Source organism: Trichosurus vulpecula, chromosome 2 (assembly GCF_011100635.1).
Source record: "Trichosurus vulpecula isolate mTriVul1 chromosome 2, mTriVul1.pri, whole genome shotgun sequence".
NCBI classification, from domain to species: Eukaryota; Metazoa; Chordata; class Mammalia; order Diprotodontia; family Phalangeridae; genus Trichosurus; species Trichosurus vulpecula.
This window is the reverse complement of record NC_050574.1, coordinates 301,065,919-301,089,458: the sequence shown is the minus strand read 5'-3', so window position 1 is coordinate 301,089,458 and position 23,540 is coordinate 301,065,919. Positions and strand designations below refer to the sequence as shown.

Here is a 23,540-nt window from a genome sequence, read left to right as displayed (position 1 = left end):
TTGTGGGAAGATTATTTTGTGATTGTGTTCATATAGTTCCTTTGTGTGTCTTGGCAGGTAGGCTCCCACGTATTTTATACTGTCTGCAATTTTTTAAAATGGATTTTCTCTTTCTATCTCTTCTTGTTGGGTTTTGTTGGTAATATGTAGAAAAGCTGATGAGTTTTGCAGGCTTATTTTGTATCCTGCAACTTTGCTAAAGTTATTAATTGTTTCAAGTAGTTTTTATTTGATTCTAGTAATGCTCTTTTAAGTGTACTCAGTTGACTTTTCTTATTTCTATGAATTACTTGTGTTTATGTCTTACTTTTAAATCCCTCAAAACTTGTGCTGAAATTGGAGGTTTGCTACTCTCTACTTCCAAGGTTGAACAATAAGAAAAAGCTGTGTTGTTTATTTATCTGTTATTCTAAAGTAAAATGTACAGAATTGAGTTAAAGTATGTGATCCAACAAAGCCTTATAAAATACTTTTATAGATCTGGAATTCTAACTATTGAAAAAGTTATTTTCTCTTACACACAGTGTCAAATTTTAAAATAAACCTGCAGTTTTTCTGATTTCTCTTTCTCAATTTTATTTGCCTTCTGTAGAAAGGGCAAGCATCCAGATTTCTCAATTTTCTAACCTTGCCAAAAATAAAAATCCATTGCAATAATTTATAAGACTTTATTCTTCTTTCAGATAAAATGAAGATTATCCATCAGGCACACAAATCAAAGGTATGTTGGATACATATGTACATGTATGCTTGAGATTTATTATTTGTGACACTGATTATTAGGTAACATTAGTATAAGAATGATTTTCTGTTTTCTTAACTTCTTTGGAGCTATTCTTTTGAAAAACATTAACCTGGAGTGCAATTTGGAACTATGCCCAAAGGGAAACCAAACTTTGCATACTCTTTGATCCAGCAATACTACTACTAAGTCTGTATCCCAAAGAGATCATGAAAAAGGGAAATGGACCTACATGCACAACAATATTTATAGTAGCTCTTTTAGTGGTGGTAAAAAATTGGAAATTGAGGGGCTGCCCATCATTTGGGGAATGGTTGAACAAGCTATGATATATAAGTGCAATGAAATACTACCGTGCAATAAAAAAATGATGAGCAGGCACATTTCAGAAAAACCTGGAAAGACGTATATGAACTGAGGCAAAGTGAAATGGGCAGAACCAGGAGACCATTGTTCACAGTAACAGCAACATTGTATGATGATCAACTATGAGTGACTCAGCTCTTCTCAGCAATACAATGATCCAAGAAAATTACAAAGGGCTCATGATGGAAAATGCTATCCATGTCCAGAAAAAGAACTGATGGATTCTGAATGCAGTTCAAAGCCTTTTTTAGTGTTTTTTTTCCTTTTAGTGTTTCTTCTTTCACAACATAACTAATATGGAAATATTAACAATGGTTCTGATACACATACGTGCACACATATGTATACATACATATGTATGTATATATACACACATGTATGTATAGAACAATTACATACAAAGAGTCCCCCGATTTCTGTCATTCAGATTATTTGCAAAGAAAACTTCTTAACTATTTCTCTGGCTACTCATTAACTCCTATATACTTGTGATTCCTCATCAGAGAGAGTGGAGCAGAGGCGGATAAAAGTAATATGTTTATAGTGACCTAAATATTGTCCAGATTGTATGGGCAGTGAGCATAGTGACTTTGATTATTGGGAGGAAACCTTCTTGAACCACACAAGGATCTCTAGACAACAACACACACACACACTCACACACTCTCTCTCTCTCTCTCTCTCTCTCACTCTCGATTTACAAACCTATTATGTTATACTTATTGGTTTACTTGGTATTTAAATAGTCTAGTGTGTTAGTAAAGTAAAGGTTAAGAGTTTGATCCTTATATAAGCTAAGCACTCTCATTTTATTCTCTGGTCACAGACCATATTCCTAAACCTAACTAGCCTGCTAGCCAATGTGTGCCAGTTATTATAAGGATTATGCAGTAAAAGTTTGTGTAAATCAGAATATCTTTTAGTACTACTAGAAAAAAAGCAATATGGCCTAGTGTTATCTTTGTACATAAGGGACATCATGCACATAGACAATGTGAAACCTTGCCTTTCTGGCACCTAGAATTCTCAAGGAACTGGCAATATAGTGGTTTAGAAAGAAGTGATCAGCAATAGATCATTTGACCTTTTTATGCTTATAACTGCAAAAATATAGCCTGGTTGTTAACAATCTACCAGTAATATCCTTAATGCCCACAGGATGGAGCACTTTCACTTGTGAAGCAAGAGAGTGGATTGACAGAGTATAGTGAAATTGAAATAAGAGAATGTTTTTTAATGCTACTACAAGTCATTTTGATAAACAAAATTTCCATCATCTCTGTCTTTAGGGCAAAGTAACTTTGTAAAAAGAAATTGCTTCAGCCTTTGACTAAAAAGTTAACTTGGAGACATAGACGTGTTACATAGGGAGATATGTATATTCTATACCACTTTAATTGAAGAGTCAAATGATAAGAAATCAAACTTACATTTGGGGATTTAAAAATTAAGTCTCAGGTCAAATCCTGGGTTAAGTAACATACCCAGCCAAATGTCCCAAGACATCTGCATCAATGTCATCATGAAATAATTGTCATGATGATGCTTTATTGTGGCCTGGAGGTGGGACCTTGGGTTTTCAAAATTTATGCCTGGGGAATGTTAATGCTGGCAGATATGCCTAAAATGGAAAGGCTTCAAATGTAGGCTTGGTGATAGACTCTTATTTCTTTTTCCCGAGGACCAACCTGGCTAAGTTTGGTGAGGCTCTTCACCATATTGACTGAAGATTGATAAATGTTATCAGTCACAATAACTCTTGAAGAGTATCTCTTAAATTAAACAGGAGATGTGATATAGATAGGTGGAAGGAAGAATGTTGAAATTCACAGGTTGTTGAATTAGTAAATTATGTTGACATATATCATCATCAAGAAATTGGTTATCATTTTATATGGTTTCCATAGTTAGAAAATTGTGTAATATGTTGTTGACTCCTAACATTTTTTGATAAAAACTATTCTATTATATATGAATTAAATACCTATGAAAAGGTCTTGGCGTTTGTAGGGTTTTGTTAGCAATCTTTCAAAAATGTATTGCATGTCCCTGCATTCTTGAAGTATGCATACCATAATTTAAACTGGCTTGGGGTCGTGATTATGAACATCAATGATTATTTCTGCACGTTAACACAAGGAATTCCCCTGTGGCTTCTTGATACGGACTGTTTGCTTCCTACACTATGTTTTTAAATTCATCTCTTTTATAACTTTTCTATTCCTTCTCTTGTTCTTCCTTGTCACTTCTTGCTGTTTTCAGAGTGCCTAACTGTAGTAATTTATCTTCGTAATTGCTTGGAAACCAGGCAACTAACCAAGCTTTAAAATTGTATGTAAAATCATAATAATGTGAGGAGAATATGGGAGGTTCTTCAATGAATAAAATAGTGTGAATGGACTTTGTAAAATCTATTTTGACAGACTCTTTTAGCTTACTCCCTAGATCTCAGCCTTGTTCTGGATGGCTGTTACTAGAGAGCTAAGTTTTGGATAGGTGAAGTTTGTATGTGCCAAATTAGATGATATCTTTTAATACTCTTTACAAGCATTTTCCAATTTACAAATGAACAACATTTCCAAACTTAAAACACATAGAAACCTATTAAACTCATAATTAAACTTATAACACTGAATTATAGTACCAATGATATGCTAGTTTCCCAGTGTTTTTTAGGAAAATGAGTTTTGAGTTTCAGAAGGGCTGGGTCAGCAGGGTTTTACAGCACAGTAGTAGCAGGGAGGGAAGACACAGGTAATTTTCCCAAGGGTAGAGTGCAGCTGGAAGAGATGAGTCTGTGGTTAGGGCAACTTTGTGCTTTACAAATGAGAGATGTTTGTAAATTGGGCATTTTTAAGTAGTGAACTTCTGAATAAAACCTTGATTAATTAGAACCCACTCAGACTCAATTAAGAAACATTTTTTCCGCACAAAAGAAATTCATATCAGAGACTGATTCAAGCAACTAAGCTTCTAGGCTATGTCTTAGCCTTATGGAAACTATTCTGTTATACATGAATTAAGGACCTATGAAAAGGTCTTGGTATTTGTAGGGTTTTGATCTAGAGCAGGGGTGGGGAACCTGCAGCTTCGAGGTCACATGTGGCTCTCTAGGCCCTCAAGTACGGCCCTTTGCACACCTGAAGGCCTAGAGCACTACATGTGACCTCGAGGGTGCAGGTTCCCCACCCCTGCTCTAGAGCTTTGTTTTTATTGGTATTGGGAATTCTCAGCAAGGAAAGTCTTCCAGTGTGGTAGTCTTAGAGAACTGCCTGAGCAACTGAAGGGTTACATGACTGGCCCAGGGTCCTCCTGTGCTTTCAACATTGACATGTATTATCAAATATAGACCTCATTAGGGAGGGAGAAATGTTTCAATCAATAGTAGAATAAGCCTTAAAAAAATCCTATCAGATAATTTAATAAAGTATTAATAAATTAATAGAGAGACGTTCTATTGTGTTGGATAGAGGGGCAATGATACCTGATTTATGTCCTGCTTCTGACCTAGCAGCTGTGTGTCTGTGAACAAGAACCTTATCAGTGCATCCAGATGACTCTCCTAAGATTTAAGTGAGTTGATGATCAGCAGTGGTAGAAAAAGTTTTCATTTCAGGAGTTGACTATGTCAGTGAAATCAGATAAAGAAAAAAGTATTGATGAAGGGCTTCTTATGTATGCAGCACAGTGTTAGGCATGATGGCATATAGAAAAGAAGTAAAAGACACGGTGGTCTCTGTTCCCCTCCAGGGGGCGTGAAAAGACACATGAAGCAATCAGATAACAATTAAATGTTAAACTGTGGAACTGACTGAGTTCAGAAGGAACGCAGAGAAGAGAGAGATCATGATGACAAAGAGATATATGAATAAGAAGGACTTGAGCTGGGTTCTGAAGGCTGGCAGGTTTTTAGATAAGTGGATAGGGCCTTCTGAACAGGGGAAAACAGCATAGAAGGCATGGAAATAGAAATAAAGGTTCCATTGGTATGCAACAAGCCTCAATTAGTTAACAATTTGAATTAAAAAAATAAAAAAAAAATAACTGAAAGAAATTCAATTTGGTTACTTTCAAGTAAATGTAATTGAAATTAGGTTATTAGGTTAAAAAAGTTGCCTAGTGAGGAGACAGTGGAAAAAATGCTGGATTTGGTATCAGAGGACTTGGGTTTGAATCTCACCTTTGATGCTACCTGTGTGTTCTTGGGCAGATCACTTTATCTCCTTGGGCCTTGGTTTCCTCCTCTGTATAGTGAAAGGTGTGGACTAGATGGACTCTAAAGTACCTTCCAGCTCTATATCTGTCATCTTATGATTCTTTAAATGACCAGCTTTAATGAAGAGAGTGGATTCGTCTTGAGCATATCCCCTGATGGAAAATTCATTGCTTATTAAGTAATTTGAGTGAAGGAATGATTAATTCTTCTACAACACTTAAGGTCTCCATTTATTCTGTCAAATAGTTGAAACTTTCCCTATGTTTATGTTAAACCCTTCCTTAATAGGCAATAGAAGTTCTGTCTGAATCATCATAAGGTACTAATTAATGGAGTCTGTGTTAATGAAGTTTTACCATATTGGTAAATATCATTTCACAAAAGTATATGAAAAGTTAAAACTAAACTTCTCATTGAAATATCCCCAAATACTTATTAGCTTAGTCAAGTTTTTAGGTATATTAATAGTTGGATCTTTTCTCATACATTTCCTTTATTCTAGCTATATCTTACTATAACATAGTCTCTGACTCAGTTTGAAAGTACTAGAATCCATTATGGAATATAGAGCTTTAGAAATGCTGTTAAAATTAATGTTCTTTTTTCATTTTTTCCTTTTTAGACTAATGAGCTTGTGTTGAGTTTAGAAGATGATGATAGACTCTTGTTAAAAGAAGACTGGACTATGAAAGCAGCTGGAGTCGGTAAGAGTGCATTGATACTGCCTGAAGGTGGGACTCACTTTGCTTGCCTTTATGCTGATGACTGGCTGATTATGTTTGGATAGCTTGCTGAAAAGTAAATGCTATACCTGATGCTCTTTACACTCTCCGATAATTATTCAGGGAAGCAAGAGAGAGAAGATGATGTACATTCAAATCATCGGACTGAGGGCAACAGGTATCTGCTCTCCAAATGTTCAGAATGCAAATTGCGTTTTTCAGAAGGTGTGCTCAGAATTTTGTAGAGGGTAATTTTAAGTGATTGACAGGTTATTAGTACCATGTCTGCTTAGTCTTATCAGTAACATTTAAACTGATGTTTTGGATAGAAATTTAAGTAGTCAAGCTAGTGTGGAGTAATAAAACGAGATTGTTTGTTTAATGTGAATTGTGGTTTCTGATAGTCATTCAGGTCATTCCAGGCTGCTTAAATAATAGAATTTAACATTGAGTATAGTGTGTGTCGCTTAAAAATGACCTGATTTTTTCATTTCTCATTGGGAATGTTCATATTCAATAGAAACACTGCTGGGAAATTTGTACATGTGACATGCTTTGTGACCATTAGATGTCACTGCAATTCTATTTATACATGGACCTGAAAAATCATCTGATAACAGAGCAATCCAAGAATTGAAGAGACAGCTGAATACTATTAGATTTTTTGCTATGTGATATCTTTTTTTGGCAATGAAAGTCACTGTCATTGATATAGAATGTTTACCTTATAATCTCTTAGCTGTTTTGATTGCAGAATACTTAGGCTTTGCCTGTAGCAGGAAGTCTGAAGTATAGTAGAAGGTATATTGGCACTAGAGTCAGAAGACCTGGGTTCAAAACCTGTTTCTGATGCTCGATACTTTAGTGACTTAACCTTGGGCATGTCACTTCACTTCCTGGGTCCTCAGTTTCCTCATCTGTAAAATGAAGGGATTGCCCTAGATGGCTTCTGAGGGCCCTTCCAGCTCTAGATCTAGCATCCTATGATCCTTTTAGAGAAGTTTATTAACAGTTTATTTGATTTTTGATACATTTTATTGATATCTTTTGTCTTTACACAGTTGTCTCTAGAGGAAGAAACTTCTCACCCCCCTCCAAATTGAACTCCCTCCACCTCCCTTGTGAGAAAGAACAGTTGTAGTAAACACATCCAGTATCATCACTGAATGCTGCTGAGAAGGGAAAATGTATCGTTCAGTCAGTCAGCTGGCGTGTATTAAGTACTTCCTACATTCCAGGCCCTGGGAAGAAGCAAAGACAACCTCTGTTGTTAAGGAGTTTGCATTCTAGTGAGGGAGGCGATCCATACAAGATCCACATAGCATCAGTGGAAAGCTTGATGATCAGGTTCCTGGACAGGCAGCAGTATAATAAACCAAGCCCTGATCTGTGGCATTTGCCTATTTCCAAGATGTAAATGTTCAAACTGAAAACTTAACTGCTGGCTTCTGTAGGAGCCAGCTCCAGCACACCTCTGCCTATAACCAGTAAGGGGAGTCAAGCAGAGCCAGGTCCTTGCACTGGCTCTGTCTATAAGTGTTGACTGCCTTCTGTACTTGTACACTTCACCTTTGTGCCAGGACGTGGTAAGCTTTATCATTAGTCTTCTCTGGCCATGATTGGTCCATCGAATTGTTCAGAGTTCTGAAGAGTCTTAAAATTGTTTCCTTTTGTAATATTGAGATCCTTCTATAAGTTGTTTCTCTGGTTCTATTCACTTGAACCTGCTAAACTGGTTCTTAAAGTCTTCCTAGGTTTCTCTGAATCCATCATGTTTGTCACTTCTTGTACAATAATATTTCTTTACATTCGTATGTCATGATCTGTTCAACCATTCTCCAGCTGATGCCCCCTAATTTATTTTCAGTTCTTAGCTACTGTATGAAGTGCTGTCACAAATATTTTTGTACAGTATTTTTTGTATATCAAGGCAGCTAAGTGGTACAGTGTGTGATAGAATGTTGGATTTGGCCAAAGGAAGACCTGAGTTTGAATCATGCCTCAGATACCTACCAGCTTTGTGATTCTGGGCAAGTCTTTTAACCCCACTCAGCCTCAGTTTCCTGGAGAATACCCCCAGTTAGTGGAGTTGGGGAGGGGGAGAAAGGAAACAAGCACTTATTAAGCTCCTGCTATGTGCCAGGCACTTGCTAAGTGCTGAATACACAACGACTTTGAGAGGTAGATGCTATCCCCATTTTACAGCTGAGGAAACTGAGGCAGATAGCGGTTAAGTGACTTGCCCAGGGTAACACAGCTAGAAAGTGTCTGAGTCTGGATTTGAATTCTGGTCTTCTTGACACCAGGTCCAGTGAATGCTACCAGTTGCCTCTATATAGTTTCCTCATCTGTAAAATGAAGATAATAGAACTTACCTCACAGAGTTGTTGTAAGGATGAAATTAGGTAACATATGTAAAGCCTTTTACAAGCCTTCAAATACTATACAAATGCTACCTTTTATTGCAAGTGGGCTCTTTCTCTGTCTTTGACAAACTCTTTGGCAGGGGGCGGTGTGGTATAAACTTTGTAGTGATATCACTGGGTTAGGAAGTTGGCTCAGTTCACTGACATTTTGAGTATAGCTCACATTGCTTTTCAGAATGGTCGTCTCAGTTAACACCTCCACCACTAGCAGGACATTGATGTGTCTGTGTTATCCATTTTTCAGTCATTCTCCAGCTGATGGTCTCCCGCTTTATTTCCAGTTCTTTGGTACCACAAAGAGTACTGGATCAATACTTTGGTGTATCTTGGATCTTTGTATTTTTCTTGGACTTTTTGTTGTATGTGTCCAATAGTGGAATTACTGGGCCTAAGGAGTATGAAAGGTTTAGTTACTTTTCTTACGTAATTCCAAAGTGATAGAAGTGCGGGACCAACACAGCTCTGCCTGCAGTTTACTAGTATGTCTTCCCACAGCCTCTCCAACATTGAATGTTTTTCGTCATCTTTTCCATTTTGTAGGGTTTAAGAGGTAAAACCTTAAGATGGTTTTGATTTGTGTTTTTCTCACTATTAATGATTTTTCTAATGGCCATTTATAGAATGTAATGTTTCTTTTAAAAACTGTTTCTACCCTTTGACCATTTACTGGACAGTGGCTTTTGGTGTTACATGTTTGTGTCATTTGTGTTCCCAATGTATATTGGATATAAGAATCATAATACTTGATGCAACTTTCCCCCCACTATATTTTAGGATTATAAGACTCATAGAATCATAGATTTAGAATTGGAAGGGACCCTACAGCTCATTAATTCCCTCATTTATAAATGAGGAAACTGAGGCCCAGAGAGCTTAAGTGACTTGCCTAAGGTCACACAAGTAATAATCAGAAGAGCTGAGATTTGAACGCAGCTCCTTCTCAATGTTCTTCACTCTCTCTACTGCACTAAACCCATCCTCCCCTTTCTATTCTATCTTTATTGATTTCATTTGTGCAAAAAGTTTTTTAAAAAAAATTTTATGTGATCAAGCCCTAATTATGAAACGTACCTCATCTTATTCTTAACTTGGTCAATTCTCACTTGGTCCATCCTTCCCCACTAGCTGTTGTCTTCTCTCTTCCCTTTGGTGGCTAAACTCCTTGAGTCTACAATGGTGCCTCCATTTCTTTCTTCTCTCTATCTTCTTAACTCCCTGCAGTCTGGCTTCTGACCTTCTCATTCAACTGAAACTGCTCTCTCCAGTGATCTCATAATTGCTAAATCCTAGTGGCTTTTTCTCAGCCTTCCTCCTTCCTGATGTCTGAAGCCTTTGATACTGTCAGTTACCTTTTTCTTGATATTCTCTTCTCTGTAGGTTTCTTTGACATTGTTCTGTCTTTGTTCTCCCTCTTTCTGACCATTCTGCAGTCCTTTGCAGGATCTCCAGGGCTCTGTCCTGGGCCCTCTTCTTTTTTCTCTTTTTACTGTTTAGCTTGGTAATCTCATTATCTCCCATGGTAATTTTATCTATATTTTATACTTATCTAGCCTTAGCCTCACTTCTGACCTCCAGTCCATTGTCTCCAGCTGCCTATTGGACATTTCAAACTGGATGTCCAGTAGACATCTTCAAATAAGAACTCATTATCTTTCCCCGCCACCCCGACCCTGTCCCTAAACCCTTCACTTTTCTGAACTTCTCTATTACATTTTAGGATTTCACTATCCTCCCAGCCACCTTTTTGGTGTCACAATCTCAGTATCAATTTTGCTTGACTCACCCTCAAATCCAATCTGTTGCCAAATCCTGTCACTTCTACCTTCACAGCATCTCTCACATATCCCTCCTTCTCTCTTCTGACATTGCCACTACCCTGCTGTGGGCCTTAATTACATCAAGCTTAGTGTATTAAGGAGCATTCTGGTTGGCATCCCTCAGGTCTCTCCCCATTCCAGTCCATTCTTTTACTCAGTTATCAAAGTGATCTTATTAAAGTATCGGTCTGATCCTGTCATCCCCCTACTCAGTGAAATGCAGTGGCTTTCTGTTACTTCCGGGATCAAATATAAAATCGTGGGTTGGTTCGCAAAGTCCTTCATAACCTGTTTCCTTTTTACCTTTCTGTTTTTATACCTTACTCTGTTCCATGGACTCCAGTTCATTGATGTTCTAGCCTCCTTGTTTTTCGACTCTGCATTTTCACTGGCTGTTTTCCATGACAGGAATGGGTTTTCTCCTCATCTCAGTCTCATGTGTTCAGCTCTAACCCCACTTTGTGTAAAAAACCTTTCCTGGTGCTCTTTAATGCTATTCTAAATTTACCTCTAATTTATCTCTAGGATACCTTATTTGTAAATAGTTTTTGCATGTTTCTCTTCCATGAGAATGTGAGCTCCTTGAGAGCAGGGACAATTGTTTTTTGCCTTTCTTTATATCCCTGGTGCTTAGCACAGTGGTTGGCATATAGCAAACACTTAAAAATGCTTTTTGATTTATTATCTGATCTTTAATATTCTTTTTAAAATTTTTTTTTATTTAATATATTTAGTTTTTAGCATTGATTTTCACAAGAGTTTGAATTACATATTTTCTCCCCATTTCTACCCTCCCCCCCGCTCCAAGATGGCGTATATTCTGGTTGCCCTGTTCCCCAGTCAGCCCTCCCTTCTGTCACCCCACTCCCTTCCCATCCTCTTTTCCCTTCCTTTCTTGTAGGGCAAGATAATTTTCTACGCCCCATTGCCTGTGTATCTTATTTTCTAGTTGCATGCAAAAACTTTTTTTTGTTGTTGTTGTTTTTGAACATCTGTTTTTAAAACTTTGAGTTCCAAATTCTCTCCCCTCTTCTCTTCCCACCCACCCTCCCTAAGAAGTCAAGCAATTCAACATGGGCCACATGTGTATCATTATGTAAAACCCTTCCACAATACTCATGTTATGAAAGACTAACTATATTTTGCTTCTTCCTAACCTATCCCCTTTTATTGAATTTTCTCCCTTGACCCTGTCCCTTTTTGAAAGTGTTTGTTTTTGATTACCTCCTCCCCCCATCTGCCCTCCCTTCTATCATCCCCCCCTTTTTTTATCTTCTTCCTCCTTCTTTCCTGTGGGGTAAGATACCCAATTGAGTATGTATGGTATTCCCTCCTCAGGTCAAATCTGATGAGAGCAAGATTCCCTCATTCCCCCTCACCTGCCTTCTCTTATCTTCCTACAGAACTGCTTTTTTTTGCCACTTTTATGCGAGATAATTTACCCCATTCTATCTCTCCCTTTCTCCCTCTCTCAAAATATTCCTCTCTCATCCCTTAATTTGATTTTATTTCTTTTAGATATCTTCCCTTCATCTTCAACTCACCCTGTGCCTGCTCTCTCTCTCTCTATATATATATGCACATACATATATACATACATACACACTCACATATACATATGTATACACAAACACACACATACACACACATATACATATATATATACATATATACGTATATATGTATGTATATATGTATGTGTGTGTGTGTGTGTGTGTGTGTGTGTGTGTGTGTGTGTGTATGTATGTATATGCATATTCCCTTCAGCTACCCTAATACTGAGGTCTCATGAATCATACACATCATCTTTCCATGTAGGAATGTAAACAAAACAGTTCAACTTCAGTAAGTCCCTTATCATTTCTCTTTCTTGTTTACCTTTTCATGCTTCTCTTGATTCTTGGGTTTGAAAATCAAATTTTCTATTCAGCTCTGGTCTTTTCACTGAGAAAGCTTGAAAGTCCTCTATTTTATTGAAAGTCCATATTTTGCCTTGGAGCATGATACTCAGTTTTGCTGGGTAGGTGATTCTTGGTTTTAATCCTAGCTCCATTGACCTCCGGAATATCGTATTCCAAGCCCTTCGATCTCTTAATGTAGAAGCTGCTAGATCTGGGGTTATTCTGATTGTGTTTCCACAATACTCAGATTGTTTCTTTCTGGCTGCTTGCAGTATTTTCTCCTTGACCTGGGAGCTCTGGAATTTGGCGATAATATTCCTAGGAGATTTCTTTTTGGGATCTCTTTGAGGAGGCGATTGGTGGATTCTTTCAATTTCTATTTTGCCCTGTGGCTCTAGAACATCAGGGCAGTTCTCCTTGATAATTTCTTGAAAGATGATGTCTAGGCTTTTTTTTTTGATCATGGCTTTCAGGTAGTCCAATAAATTTTAAATTATCTCTCCTGGATCTATTTTCCAGGTCAGTGGTTTTTCCAATGAGATATTTTACATTGTCTTCCATTTTTTCATTCCTTTGGTTCTGTTTTATAATATCTTGATTTCTCATCAAGTCACTAGCTTCCACTTGCTCCAGTCTAATTTTTAAGGTAGTATTTTCTTCAGTGGTCTTTTGGACCTCCTTTTCCATTTGGCTAATTCTGCCTTTCAAGGCATTCTTCTCCTCATTGGCTTTTTGGAGCTCTTTTGCCATTTGAGTTAGTCTATTTTTTAAAGTGTTGTTTTCTTCAGTATATTTTTCAGTATTTTTTTGGGTCTCCTTTAGCAAGTCATTGACTTGTTTTTCATGGTTTTCTTGCATCCTTCTCATTTCTTGTCCCAGTTTTTCCTCTACTTCTCTAACTTGCTTTTCCAAATCCTTTTTGAGCTCTTCCATGGCCTGAGACCAGTTCATGTTTTTCTTGGAGGCTTTTGTTGTAGGTGCTTTGACTTTGTTGACTTCTTCTGGCTGTATGTTTTGGTCTTCTTTGTCACCAAAGAAAGATTCCAAAGTCTGCAACTGAATCTGGGTGTGTCTTCGCTGCCTGGCCATGTTCCCAGCCAACTTACTTGACCCTTGAGTTTTTCAGTGGGGTATGACTGCTCGTAGAGTAAAGAGTTCTATGTTCCAAGCTTGGGGGGATGCGCCAGGTCTGCCACACCAGCACTCCTCCTTCCCCAAGAACCCCCAACCCAGACTGGACTTAGATCTTCAGCAGGCTCTTCACTCCTCCTCTGATCTGCCACTTAATTCCTCCCACCAGGTGGGCCTGAGGCCAGAAGCAACTGCAGGTGTAGTTCTGTAGCTGCCCCACCTCCGCTGCCCCTGGGGCAGTGGCTGAACCGCAAACTCTGTCCGGTCCCCAGCAGCTTTTCCCACTAACCTTCTCTGTTGTCTTTGGTGTTTGTGGGTTGAGAAGTCTGGTAACTGCTGCAGCTCACTGATTCAGGGTGCTAGGGCACGCTCCGCCCGGCTCCTGATCTGGTTGGTCTGCCCCGCCCACGCTGGGTTCTGCTCTGCTCCACTCCGTTCCCAGCTCTGTGTGGGATAGACCTCACCCAGAGACCATCCAGGCTGTCCTGGGCTAGAGCCCTGCTTCCCTCTGCTATTTTGTGAGTTCTGCAGTTCTTCTCTGTTGTCTTTGGTGTTTGTGGGTTGAGAAGTCTGGCAACTGCCACAGCTCACTGATTCAGGGTGCTAGGGCCTGCTCCGCCCAGCTCCTGGTCTGGTTGGTCCGTGGGGCCCACGCTAGGCTCTGCTCTGCTCCCCTCCGCTCCCAGCTCTGTGCACAGTAGACCTTACCCAGAGACCATCCGGGCTGTCCTGGGCTGGATCCCTGCTTCCCTCTGATATTTTGTGGGTTCTGCAGTTCTAGAATTGGTTCAGAGCCATTTTTTATAGGTTTTTGGAGGGACTTGGCGGGGAGCTCATGCTAGTCCCTGCTTTCCAGCCACCATCTTGGCTCCGCCCCCGATCTTTGATATTCTTATTGTATTTTCATTTTGAGTTTATAGTGATATATGGGTTAAGATGTTAGCCTAGGTCTAGTATTTGCCTACACGCTTCCTAGTTTTCCTAGCACTTCTTGTCAAAAATGTAGTCTTCAGTAATTTCTGTTTTTGAGTTTTTCATACACTAGGGTACTGTTTTCGGTGCTTTGTTTCCTGTTTTGCCATCTGTAGGTGCTATGACCTCTTCACATGTACTTTTCCCTCACTTTTTCGTTGAGGTTCTAGACCTTTTGTTGTTCTAAATGAAATGTTACTGTTTTATTGAGTATATATACACACAGATACATACATGCATCTATGTGTGTGAATATTATATATATATATAGATATATATATTTATATTTATATACATATATATTTATATGCAGGATGGGAGGGAGTGGGAAGGAGGAAGGTTGAGACAGAGAGAGAGAGAGAGAGAGAGCATCAAATCTGTCAATTAATTTAAACATTGTCAAATTTATACTATATTGTCATGGCCCAACCATATGCAAGGAATACCTCTTTAGTGAATTTTTTGTCTTTAGTTTTTAAAAGAGTGTTTTGTAGTTGTATTTATATAACTCTTGTGCAAGTTAACACCCAGATATTTTACTATATTTTGTAGTTATTTTGAAAGACATTCTCATTGCTTCTTTTGGGTGTTTATTAGTCCTATATAGAACTGCTGATAATTTTCCTGTATTTGTTTTGTATTCCATTGCCTTATTGTGAAATTATTAAATGTCTCACTCAGTTTCTTTGGTGATTCTCTGGAATTTTCTGAGTACCCCATTATATGATTTGCAAATAGGATTAATTTTGTCTCCTCTTTTCTTATACTTATATCTTCAATTTTGTTCTCTTGTATTATTGGTACAGCTACCATTTCTAGAACTCTATTAAATTCTGGCAGAGGGCATCTTTTACTCCTGTTTATACTGGGAAAGCTTCTAATGTTTCTCTATTGCATACAATGCCAGCTCTTGGTTCTAAATATGTACTTTTGATCATATTAAAGAAAGGGCCTTCTGTGCCTTTGTTTTTTAGGATTTTGAACACTGTGAAATACTATTTTGTCAAAGCTCTTTTTTTGCATCTCTTGGAACAATCATATAGTTTTTCTTGTTTTTGTTCTTTATGTTTGAGTATTCTAATTATTTTCTAATGTCAAACTATTCTTGCATCTATTATTTTAGTCCTATATATAAGTTATTAATTTTGGGGATGACAATTTGGCAATGTTTGAAACAATATCTCAAAAAATATGATACTAATTAACTCAAATCGCAGATACAACATAATACTTCTGTGATGGAGATTATATATGTTGGATTTTTATTTTAAACTGACAGTGAATAAATGTAGTTTTTTTCATTTTTATATAACTAGAAAAAAAGAGTCCTAGATAGGAAGAAATGAAGGTTAGGTGATGATGAGGAGCAGAGAATTTAGAAGATTATTTGAAGTTTGGGTCTTTACATCTTTGCAATTCATGGAGGTCCCCTCTTGAGCTGAACAGGAAGGAGGGTTTTTTGGTTTGTTTTATTGATGCCTTTTATTTTTTATGCTATAGACATTTCTCAGTTTCTGGTATCTCTTTCACATAAAACAAGAAACACAAAAACTACGTCTGATATTGGAGGCAACATTTCATACCTGTCAACCCTCTCCTCTCTCCAAGGAAGGTGGTACATTTCATAATTTGTCCTCATGAGCTAAGAATAGACATTGCTGAGTTCAACTGCCTTTTAATATTGTTTTCTTTTACATTAGTGTGGTATGTGTGTGTGTGTGTGTAATATATTTTATATACACATGCGTGCGTACATACACATACACACACAGTTCCAGTTCTGCTTCCTTTATTTTGGATCAGTTCATATCAGCTGCCTCACGTTTCCCAGAATGCTTCACATTGATCATTTCTTATATTACTATAATATTCTGTTATTTTTATATAATACAGTTGTTTAGTCCTTCCTTATTTGAAGGACACTTACTTTCTTTCCAGTGTTTTCCTATCACATACACAAAATGCTTCTTATGAATATTTTGATATATGTGGGACTTTTCAGTCTGTCTTTACCTCTTTGGGTGATATGCCCTGTTGTGGGGTCATTGGGTCAGAGAACATTACAAATAGTTTTGTAGTTTTCTTGTTTATTTCTAAATTGTTTTCCAGGATGGTTGGACCAGTTCAGTTTCATTAATAGTACATTATTATGCTTGTCTTACTGTATTCCCTTCAGCACTGACCATTTCCAACTCTTATCATCTTTGTCAATTTGCTGGACATAAAATGGAGTCTCAGAGTTGTATTAATTTGAATTTCTCCTATTATTGATAATTTGGGACATTTTATATGCTTGTTGTTTGTAATTCTTTATTGAAAATTAATCATTTTCTTTGTCCACTTATGTATTGGGGAGAGGCTTTTGATCAAATATAAGGAATCAGCACAAATATCTTGAGTGCTAGAGTAAAGCCATTGAATGTTTTGAATGTATATGCATTAGCTTTTATGTAATAGTACTTTTCAAGAGCTCAGTAGTCACAGAAGAGAATGAAGGCTGTGGGCTCCAAACCATATTTTGTCCAGTTAGGATTTGGAAGTCTTGGGATAGTGGTAGGTTCATTCCCTTACTTGTGGCCATTTCTTCCCCTACATGGTCCTTCCTTGTCTGTTGCCTAGAGCATTGTTGTACTCTGGAGGTAAGGAGGCTATTATACATGAGAAATAGAGATGGTCCCTTGAGAATAGTAGAGAATACTGAGTGGGTACAGAGCTGTTAAAAAAATCCTTGAAGCTCATTATTTTAAAAAGTATTTGGGGGGTTTACTCAGCCCCCTTTTTCTTAAGTTAGGTATGTAAAAAAAGGTTGAAAGAAAATTCTAAGTGATCAGTGCCCATCCCTTTTCCTGCTTGATCTTGGAGTAGAGCTGTCACTCTGTGTTTGGCATCACAGCCAGTTGCCATGGAAATAATAGCAATGTTACAAATTTATCATTATGACTTTTCTGCAGGGTCTATGAAAGGCAAAGAAAAGCTGTGAGAGAGGAAAGAAAACTTACTGAAGTTTGACTTTCAGGGTAAAATTTTCTAATTTATACTCTGGCCTTTTATCTGCACTGCAGAACCCAACTGCATATTCTGTACTTGACGTCAGTAGTGTTTGCATGTAGATTGAGTATTTAAAATACACAGACACACAGACAGACAGACACACATACACACATACATACAACCCTGGCTTTGTGGATGCAAGAAAATAGTTTTACCAGGAATTGTTATTTATAATTTAAAGAATGTCTGTGTGATGTCTCAGTTTTTAAACACTGAAATGTAAAATCACTTAAAGAGTAAGTTTATTTAGTTACATTTTACTTCCTTTATTCTGTGTTCTCTCAAGCGGTTAGCTCTAATGATTTCTCTCCAGTTTGATAAAAAATTATAGCATTTTCACTTCATTTGGGAGCTGATATATTAGAATTATTTTGAGACAAGATATCGTAGGCTAAACTGAGAGATTATTAGGGTTTTTTGGGGGGAAGGGAAGAGGGAGGGGAGTTCACTTTGAGCATATTTCTATAATGATTCCAAAACTCCCTTGTGGTATGCTTTCATTTTGAGTGTCATTTCAGTCTTCTACTCATTATCAGAACCCTTTTTCATGCTAAAAATCTTGTCACTTAGGTATATCTAATAACATAGTTATATACTGTTCCCATATTCATAGTGAAAATCATATTTAATTTTTGTCTTCTCTCTCTAACATGTTTAGGTAGTTATTTGTCACCTTAACATTAATATAACCTTATACTCAGTTAAGTAACAAGTTCGGACTGGGCAATTTGCAAATATTCATAAATTCACAACAACAAGGGGTTTCAAAGAAGTGTCATAGATTGTTCTTCCTCTAGCCATTCAGTATATGGTAATATACTGAATATAGTAATAATATAGTAAATGTTAAAACTGAACTTTTGATTATACTCTTTCTTCACATTTCAATTTCAGATCAAGGATTGAACTCTGTAGTTGGAACCTATTTAATTTAGATTGCTGATCTACCTTGGACTTTTGAATGGCTTGCACATCTGAATTTTGTGAGATCAGATGTATAGGATATTAGCTTTGGGTTGAAACTCCCTCTTTTCTCTATGAAACCACTGTGTAGAAACCCCATTGTTGCCTTCTCAATAATTCCTTTCCCATTTATTTCCTGTGTCCCATAATCAGCACCTTTTTATTTTGTTTTGTTCTGTGATTATCTGAACCAAACAGCTTAGTGCCTTATCATATCTTCTTGTTCACTAAGTAGTTCATATGTTTATATCTTTTCTTCCCCAACTAGATTGTAAGTTCCTTGTAGACAGAAATGGTGTTTGAATCTATTCTAGTATCCCATAAAACTTTCCCACAGGGCTAGGCACAGAATAAGGCTTCAATGAATTTTTATTGTTTAGTTGGTTAATTGACAGAAAAGTTGACTTAAGTAGCCTGTTTGCATTTAAGTTTTGTTAATGATCATTTAAAAATTGTTCCCAGAAGTGTTTTTTAAGTGTTAAAAAATATATGTGTACCATTTGGAAATACTGAATAATTTACTTTAGATCATTAGTTTGGATATCCTGATTTCTGTTCAGCTAATTAAACTTGAGAGTCATTGTTGTAATGTTCCGTAAATGGATTTGGGGGGGGGGTGTCTTACTTTCTTGGTTTTATTTGATAGTAAGACGAGGGGAAGAGCTGGCAATGTATTTATTGGATTTTAGATTGCACATTCATTTCAGATTCACGTGCCGTGGGCTTGTGCACCTGAGTGCACTGCAGCCTACAGCACATTTAATTTAAAATCGGGTGCCCTCGGGGACCATCACACTGCTAGGCTTCCTACAGTTCTTTTAGAAGCCACTTTTAAAGATAGTAAGAAGCTGGAATTCAAGAAATTGTGGTAGGAAGGATAAGGATAGTTTGGGAGTGGGTCTTGAAAGGGAAGCTATACATACGTACATACATGCATGCGTACATACATATATATATATATTTTCTTATACATTTAATTTGGTAACTAAATTTATAGAACATATATAGGAATTCACAAGTTAATTTGTTGTTAGGGTTATATAGATTTTATAAGTTTAATTCTCTTGTCACTTGAGGACCATATTGTTCTAAATTTTAAATAAATGCTGTTTTGATGTTTGAAATGTTGTTTGTTGGTTTAGTGAGGGGGAGGAATCGCCATCTCTCACACTAAATACTAAAAATTCATACCCCAAATTTTTCAAGCTAAAAAATTTGTCATGGAGAAAAAAAATTGTCTTCAAGCTTAGAAGCTCATAAAAAAATTGTCTTTTAGAATAGTGTGTTAAATTTAAACACCTAAGAACAGGAACATCATTTTATTACCTTCTTTCCCAAGATGATTCTGATCTGATGTCTTAGAAAGGACTTAAATGCCTATATAAACAGTGGGTTGATTTATAAATTATTTAGATCTGAGAGAGAAGCCGTGTGTCAGAACACAATTCTATTTGTCAGTACTTTCCATATATTAACTCAATCTACACCTATAATTGAAGGTGAAAATATTATGTATTTGCCTTTGGAAAGGTCTGTAGGGTAATGTTGGCCACCATAAAAGAAATGTGTAATGATTAGTCAACAAATTTATTAAGTGGATTGCTATAAGCGTAGCTATATTTGTAAAGTGTTACATGTAATAATAGACTATTGCATTAGTAAAAACTTGCTTTATGATAATTAAGAATGCAAAATTTCTAGCCTTTCTTCCATTATAACTTTAATTAGAATGACTTGCAAATTATATATAAGCCATCCCTTTGGGCATGTCAGGAAGGGAAAAGTCCTAAGTGCTTTTTATGCTTTTGGGATCAGTTTTGAAACATTTTATTTTCTTCTGATATTAAATTTCTTTAACTAGGCAGAGGCTTTCTTTTTCAGCATTTTCTTCATGCTAAGTTTGAACTCCTTTTTGGAATTTTTCATTATGAGCCATAACCCACTTTAAATTAGGAATGTTTTCCAGGTGCAGTCTGTCTCCAATACCCTTTCATTGATTTCTGAGTGCTATCTGCAGTCCACCCACAGACCCAGTGTGACTTGATCTTTGCAATCTGATTTTTAGCTACTCTGATTAAATTTCATCCCTGAGATGTTATTAAAAAAAACTCAAATGAAATTGCATGCTTAAACTTATCAATATTTGGTGATAAATTCTAAGGCACTGAAATTGTTTATTTTGAGACCAAACTGCTAACTCTTCTTAAGGATTCTGTTTAATACTTACTCTTATTATTTTAGTATATATTTGGTAGAGTTTTGTATGTCTGTTTTAGAGTAGGAGATATGTTAATAAAGTGCTCAATATTCATTACAAATAATCTTGTCTGTTTTCTAGTCAAGATTCTGAAAACCTTCTTGCCCTTTCTGTATAGCCAAGCAGACTGTATTAACTTCTTCCTTAATTTAAAAAGCGATTGTGAAACTTGTTGGCTCCACACCTTAAAGAATTGCATGTTTAATAATTGTGAAGGCTTTCCATCAGATTTGTCTCAGTTCTGAATTAATAATGTTGCTGACTTATTGTTTTAGAAGAAGAAGTCCTTGACCTGTTAGGTTGAAAGAATTGTGACTGCTCTGAACCTTTGTGGGTCCTGTAGCTGTGCCATATCCCCTGTGAATAATTAGAGGTATTTGAAGGTATTGCTGTAGAAGCCAATTTGTGTCTTTCACTTTGCATATTGTTGAAGCCTCATGAATTAATCATAAGCAGGGCAAAAAATTAACTTCTTCAGACACATATTTTGATGGGTCATGAGGGAGAATGTAAAGTGATCTGTAAAATATTCTACTGATCCTCTAAGTATTAAATTATTATACCTACAGGCTAATTTCAGGAAAAAAAAGAAGGATTTTCCCCCCCCTTCTCACTAACTCAGTAGTGAACTTGAAAAATCAAGGTCCATTATTTCCTAGAACTACAAGGGGAACCATGAAAGGGCACTGGGGATTTTCTGAAAACCATCCACATTGCCTTGTTTGAACTGGTTTGGGTGATTTTTTTCTTTTTATTTATTGTTTGGGATTTTTTAATGTTCATAAACTAGAAGTTATTTTAAGCAAATAACTTAGGTCTCTATTATGCTTTAAGATTTACCAAGTTCATTTATCACAACAACCTTGTAGAGCAATTTTTATTATCCCCATTTTATAGAAAAGGAAACTGATCTTCTGAGAGGTTAAGTGGTTTGTCCATGATCATATAGCTAGTAAATAATGGAGGCAGGACTTGACATGCTCTATCACTTCAGTTGTCTCTTCAACAAAAAACATTTTCTTGTGCTATATTAAGCAAAATATATACTTGTCTTTCTCATTGAAGGGCCCTGGAAGGTAAAATTCTGAATCAGTATACCTGTGTTTCCTATTTTGGGTTTAAACTTAACTTTTCATTAAAAATTTTCAAAAATTTATTTTTCTTTTTTCAGGCAATGAAACTGAAATTGCATTCTTCTGTGAAGAAGATTACAAGAACTACAAAGCTAATCCTGTTTCATCCTGGTGAAGACTTCTGGGGAGCTTGTGTTTTGCATACCTATAGTAAGCTCTTTATTTTGCTTAGTGAGGGTTTTTTTTTTTTTTACTGATAAATAAATCTTAAAAGATTAATCCATGCTGAGTTAGTTTCTTTTCAGTCTACCATTTTTATCCAAACTCTGTTAGTCATACCTGCCTTTACATTTCTCAGACACACTCATGTCCCCTCCCTCTCTCACTTGTATTTTATCATCTAGGTACTGTAATTAATGTGGTATTTCTTTTTATGATAAAAACCATATTGATATTTTTCAAATAATAATAGAAACCAAAAGGCATATATAATATACTAATGGAACTGTTCCATTCCCCTATAGTTTTTGTTTTTAAAATTTTCTCAAAACCTTAAAATTTCTTGTGACTAGCTAATATATTAGATTATTCTTGAAAGAATTTATAAGAGATCTTTTATTCATTTTGTTTCTCATCCAGAGTTTCTAATTGGAGTTATTTATTACCTTATTTTTCCACCAAAGAGATGAAGGGCTAGTGTGATCATTTCATCCATTTTTCAGTTTCTTGAGTGTACAACACACAACCACAAAGGAAAATAAGCATTATATATTCCAGAGAGATTTTTGTGATATTTAAGGGTTTTTCCTTTTTTTCCATTTTCCTTTTTGAAAATACATTAGTCAGCATAAGCAGCATGGCTGAATTTCTGATGGCTTGAGAAGTAAAATACAATAGAACCAAATTCATATCTTTGTGGAGAAAAGATATCTCTCTCTATTGCTTAGAGAAAATTGTTCTTTGAAAACAAGTTCGTCCTTGAAGATAAAATCTTTCAGACTACAGCAGCATTTTCATTCAAGATCATCAAATCAATACGCCCCTCCTGTGTGCCAGGGAACTCTTCTGGTTACTGGGGTGACACAGATGAAAAGGAAATGACCCTGCCCCCTAGGTGCTTCTATTTTTGGAGGGTAAACAACATGTACTCATAAAAGTTTATACAAAACAAACACATAGTAAATATATCAGGCTGCCTCTACAGGAAGATACCAGGAAACTGGGGATCAGGAAAAGCCTCAAGGGGGAGGCAGTGCTGGAGCTGAGCTTTGAAGGAAGCCCAGGATTCTCAGAGGTGAAAGGGGTGAAAAGGGGAGTGTGTACCAGGCCTAGGGACAGTGTGTGCGAGGGCATGGAGATGAGAGATATGGAATGTTGTGTGTGAGGAACAACCGGACCACGAGTTAGGCTGGATTGTAGAGAGTGTAAAGAAGAGGAATGTATGATGTACACAGAACAGTAAATTAGAACCTTCTTTCCAGCTCCTTGAATGACAAACAGGGAGGTTTGTATTTGATCCTAAGGGCAATAGGGGGCGCTGGAGTTTATTGAGCAGGGGAGAGACATCATGGTCAGACCCATGCCTTAGGAATATCACTTTGTCAGATGTATGACGGGCAGATTGAAGAGAGGAGAGACTAAATGTAGGGAGACCAATTAGGAAACTCATAATAGTCTAGGTGACAGCTGATGAGGATGGGTTTTGGGGGGAAAGTTTCCTATTAGGTTTGTTGAGCTTGAGCTGCCTACAGGACATCCAGTTGGAAATGTCCAAAAGGCATTTTTGATATGAACTAAAACTCAAGCCAGATTTGCAAGTCATCGTCACAGAGATGATTATTTAACTCATGGGAACTGATGAAGTCACCTAGAGAGAATATATAAAAAAAGAGAGCTCTGGATG

At 36.8% G+C, this 23,540-nt stretch overlaps 1 protein-coding gene across 2 annotated transcripts in view; it reads left to right on the top strand.

The window, feature by feature from the left end:
- Positions 1-21,916, top strand: part of C2H2orf76 (chromosome 2 C2orf76 homolog) — a 64,194-nt gene extending 42,278 nt beyond the window's left edge. For both annotated transcript variants that reach the window (XM_036746312.1, XM_036746311.1), the window contains 3 exons: positions 684-721; positions 5,947-6,028; positions 21,736-21,916. In XM_036746312.1, coding sequence (XP_036602207.1) covers positions 684-721; positions 5,947-6,028; positions 21,736-21,812 — 197 coding nt within the window. In that variant the 3' untranslated portion in view covers positions 21,813-21,916. The remainder of the gene's footprint in view (positions 1-683; positions 722-5,946; positions 6,029-21,735) is intronic.
- Positions 21,917-23,540: the final 1,624 nt, after the last annotated feature.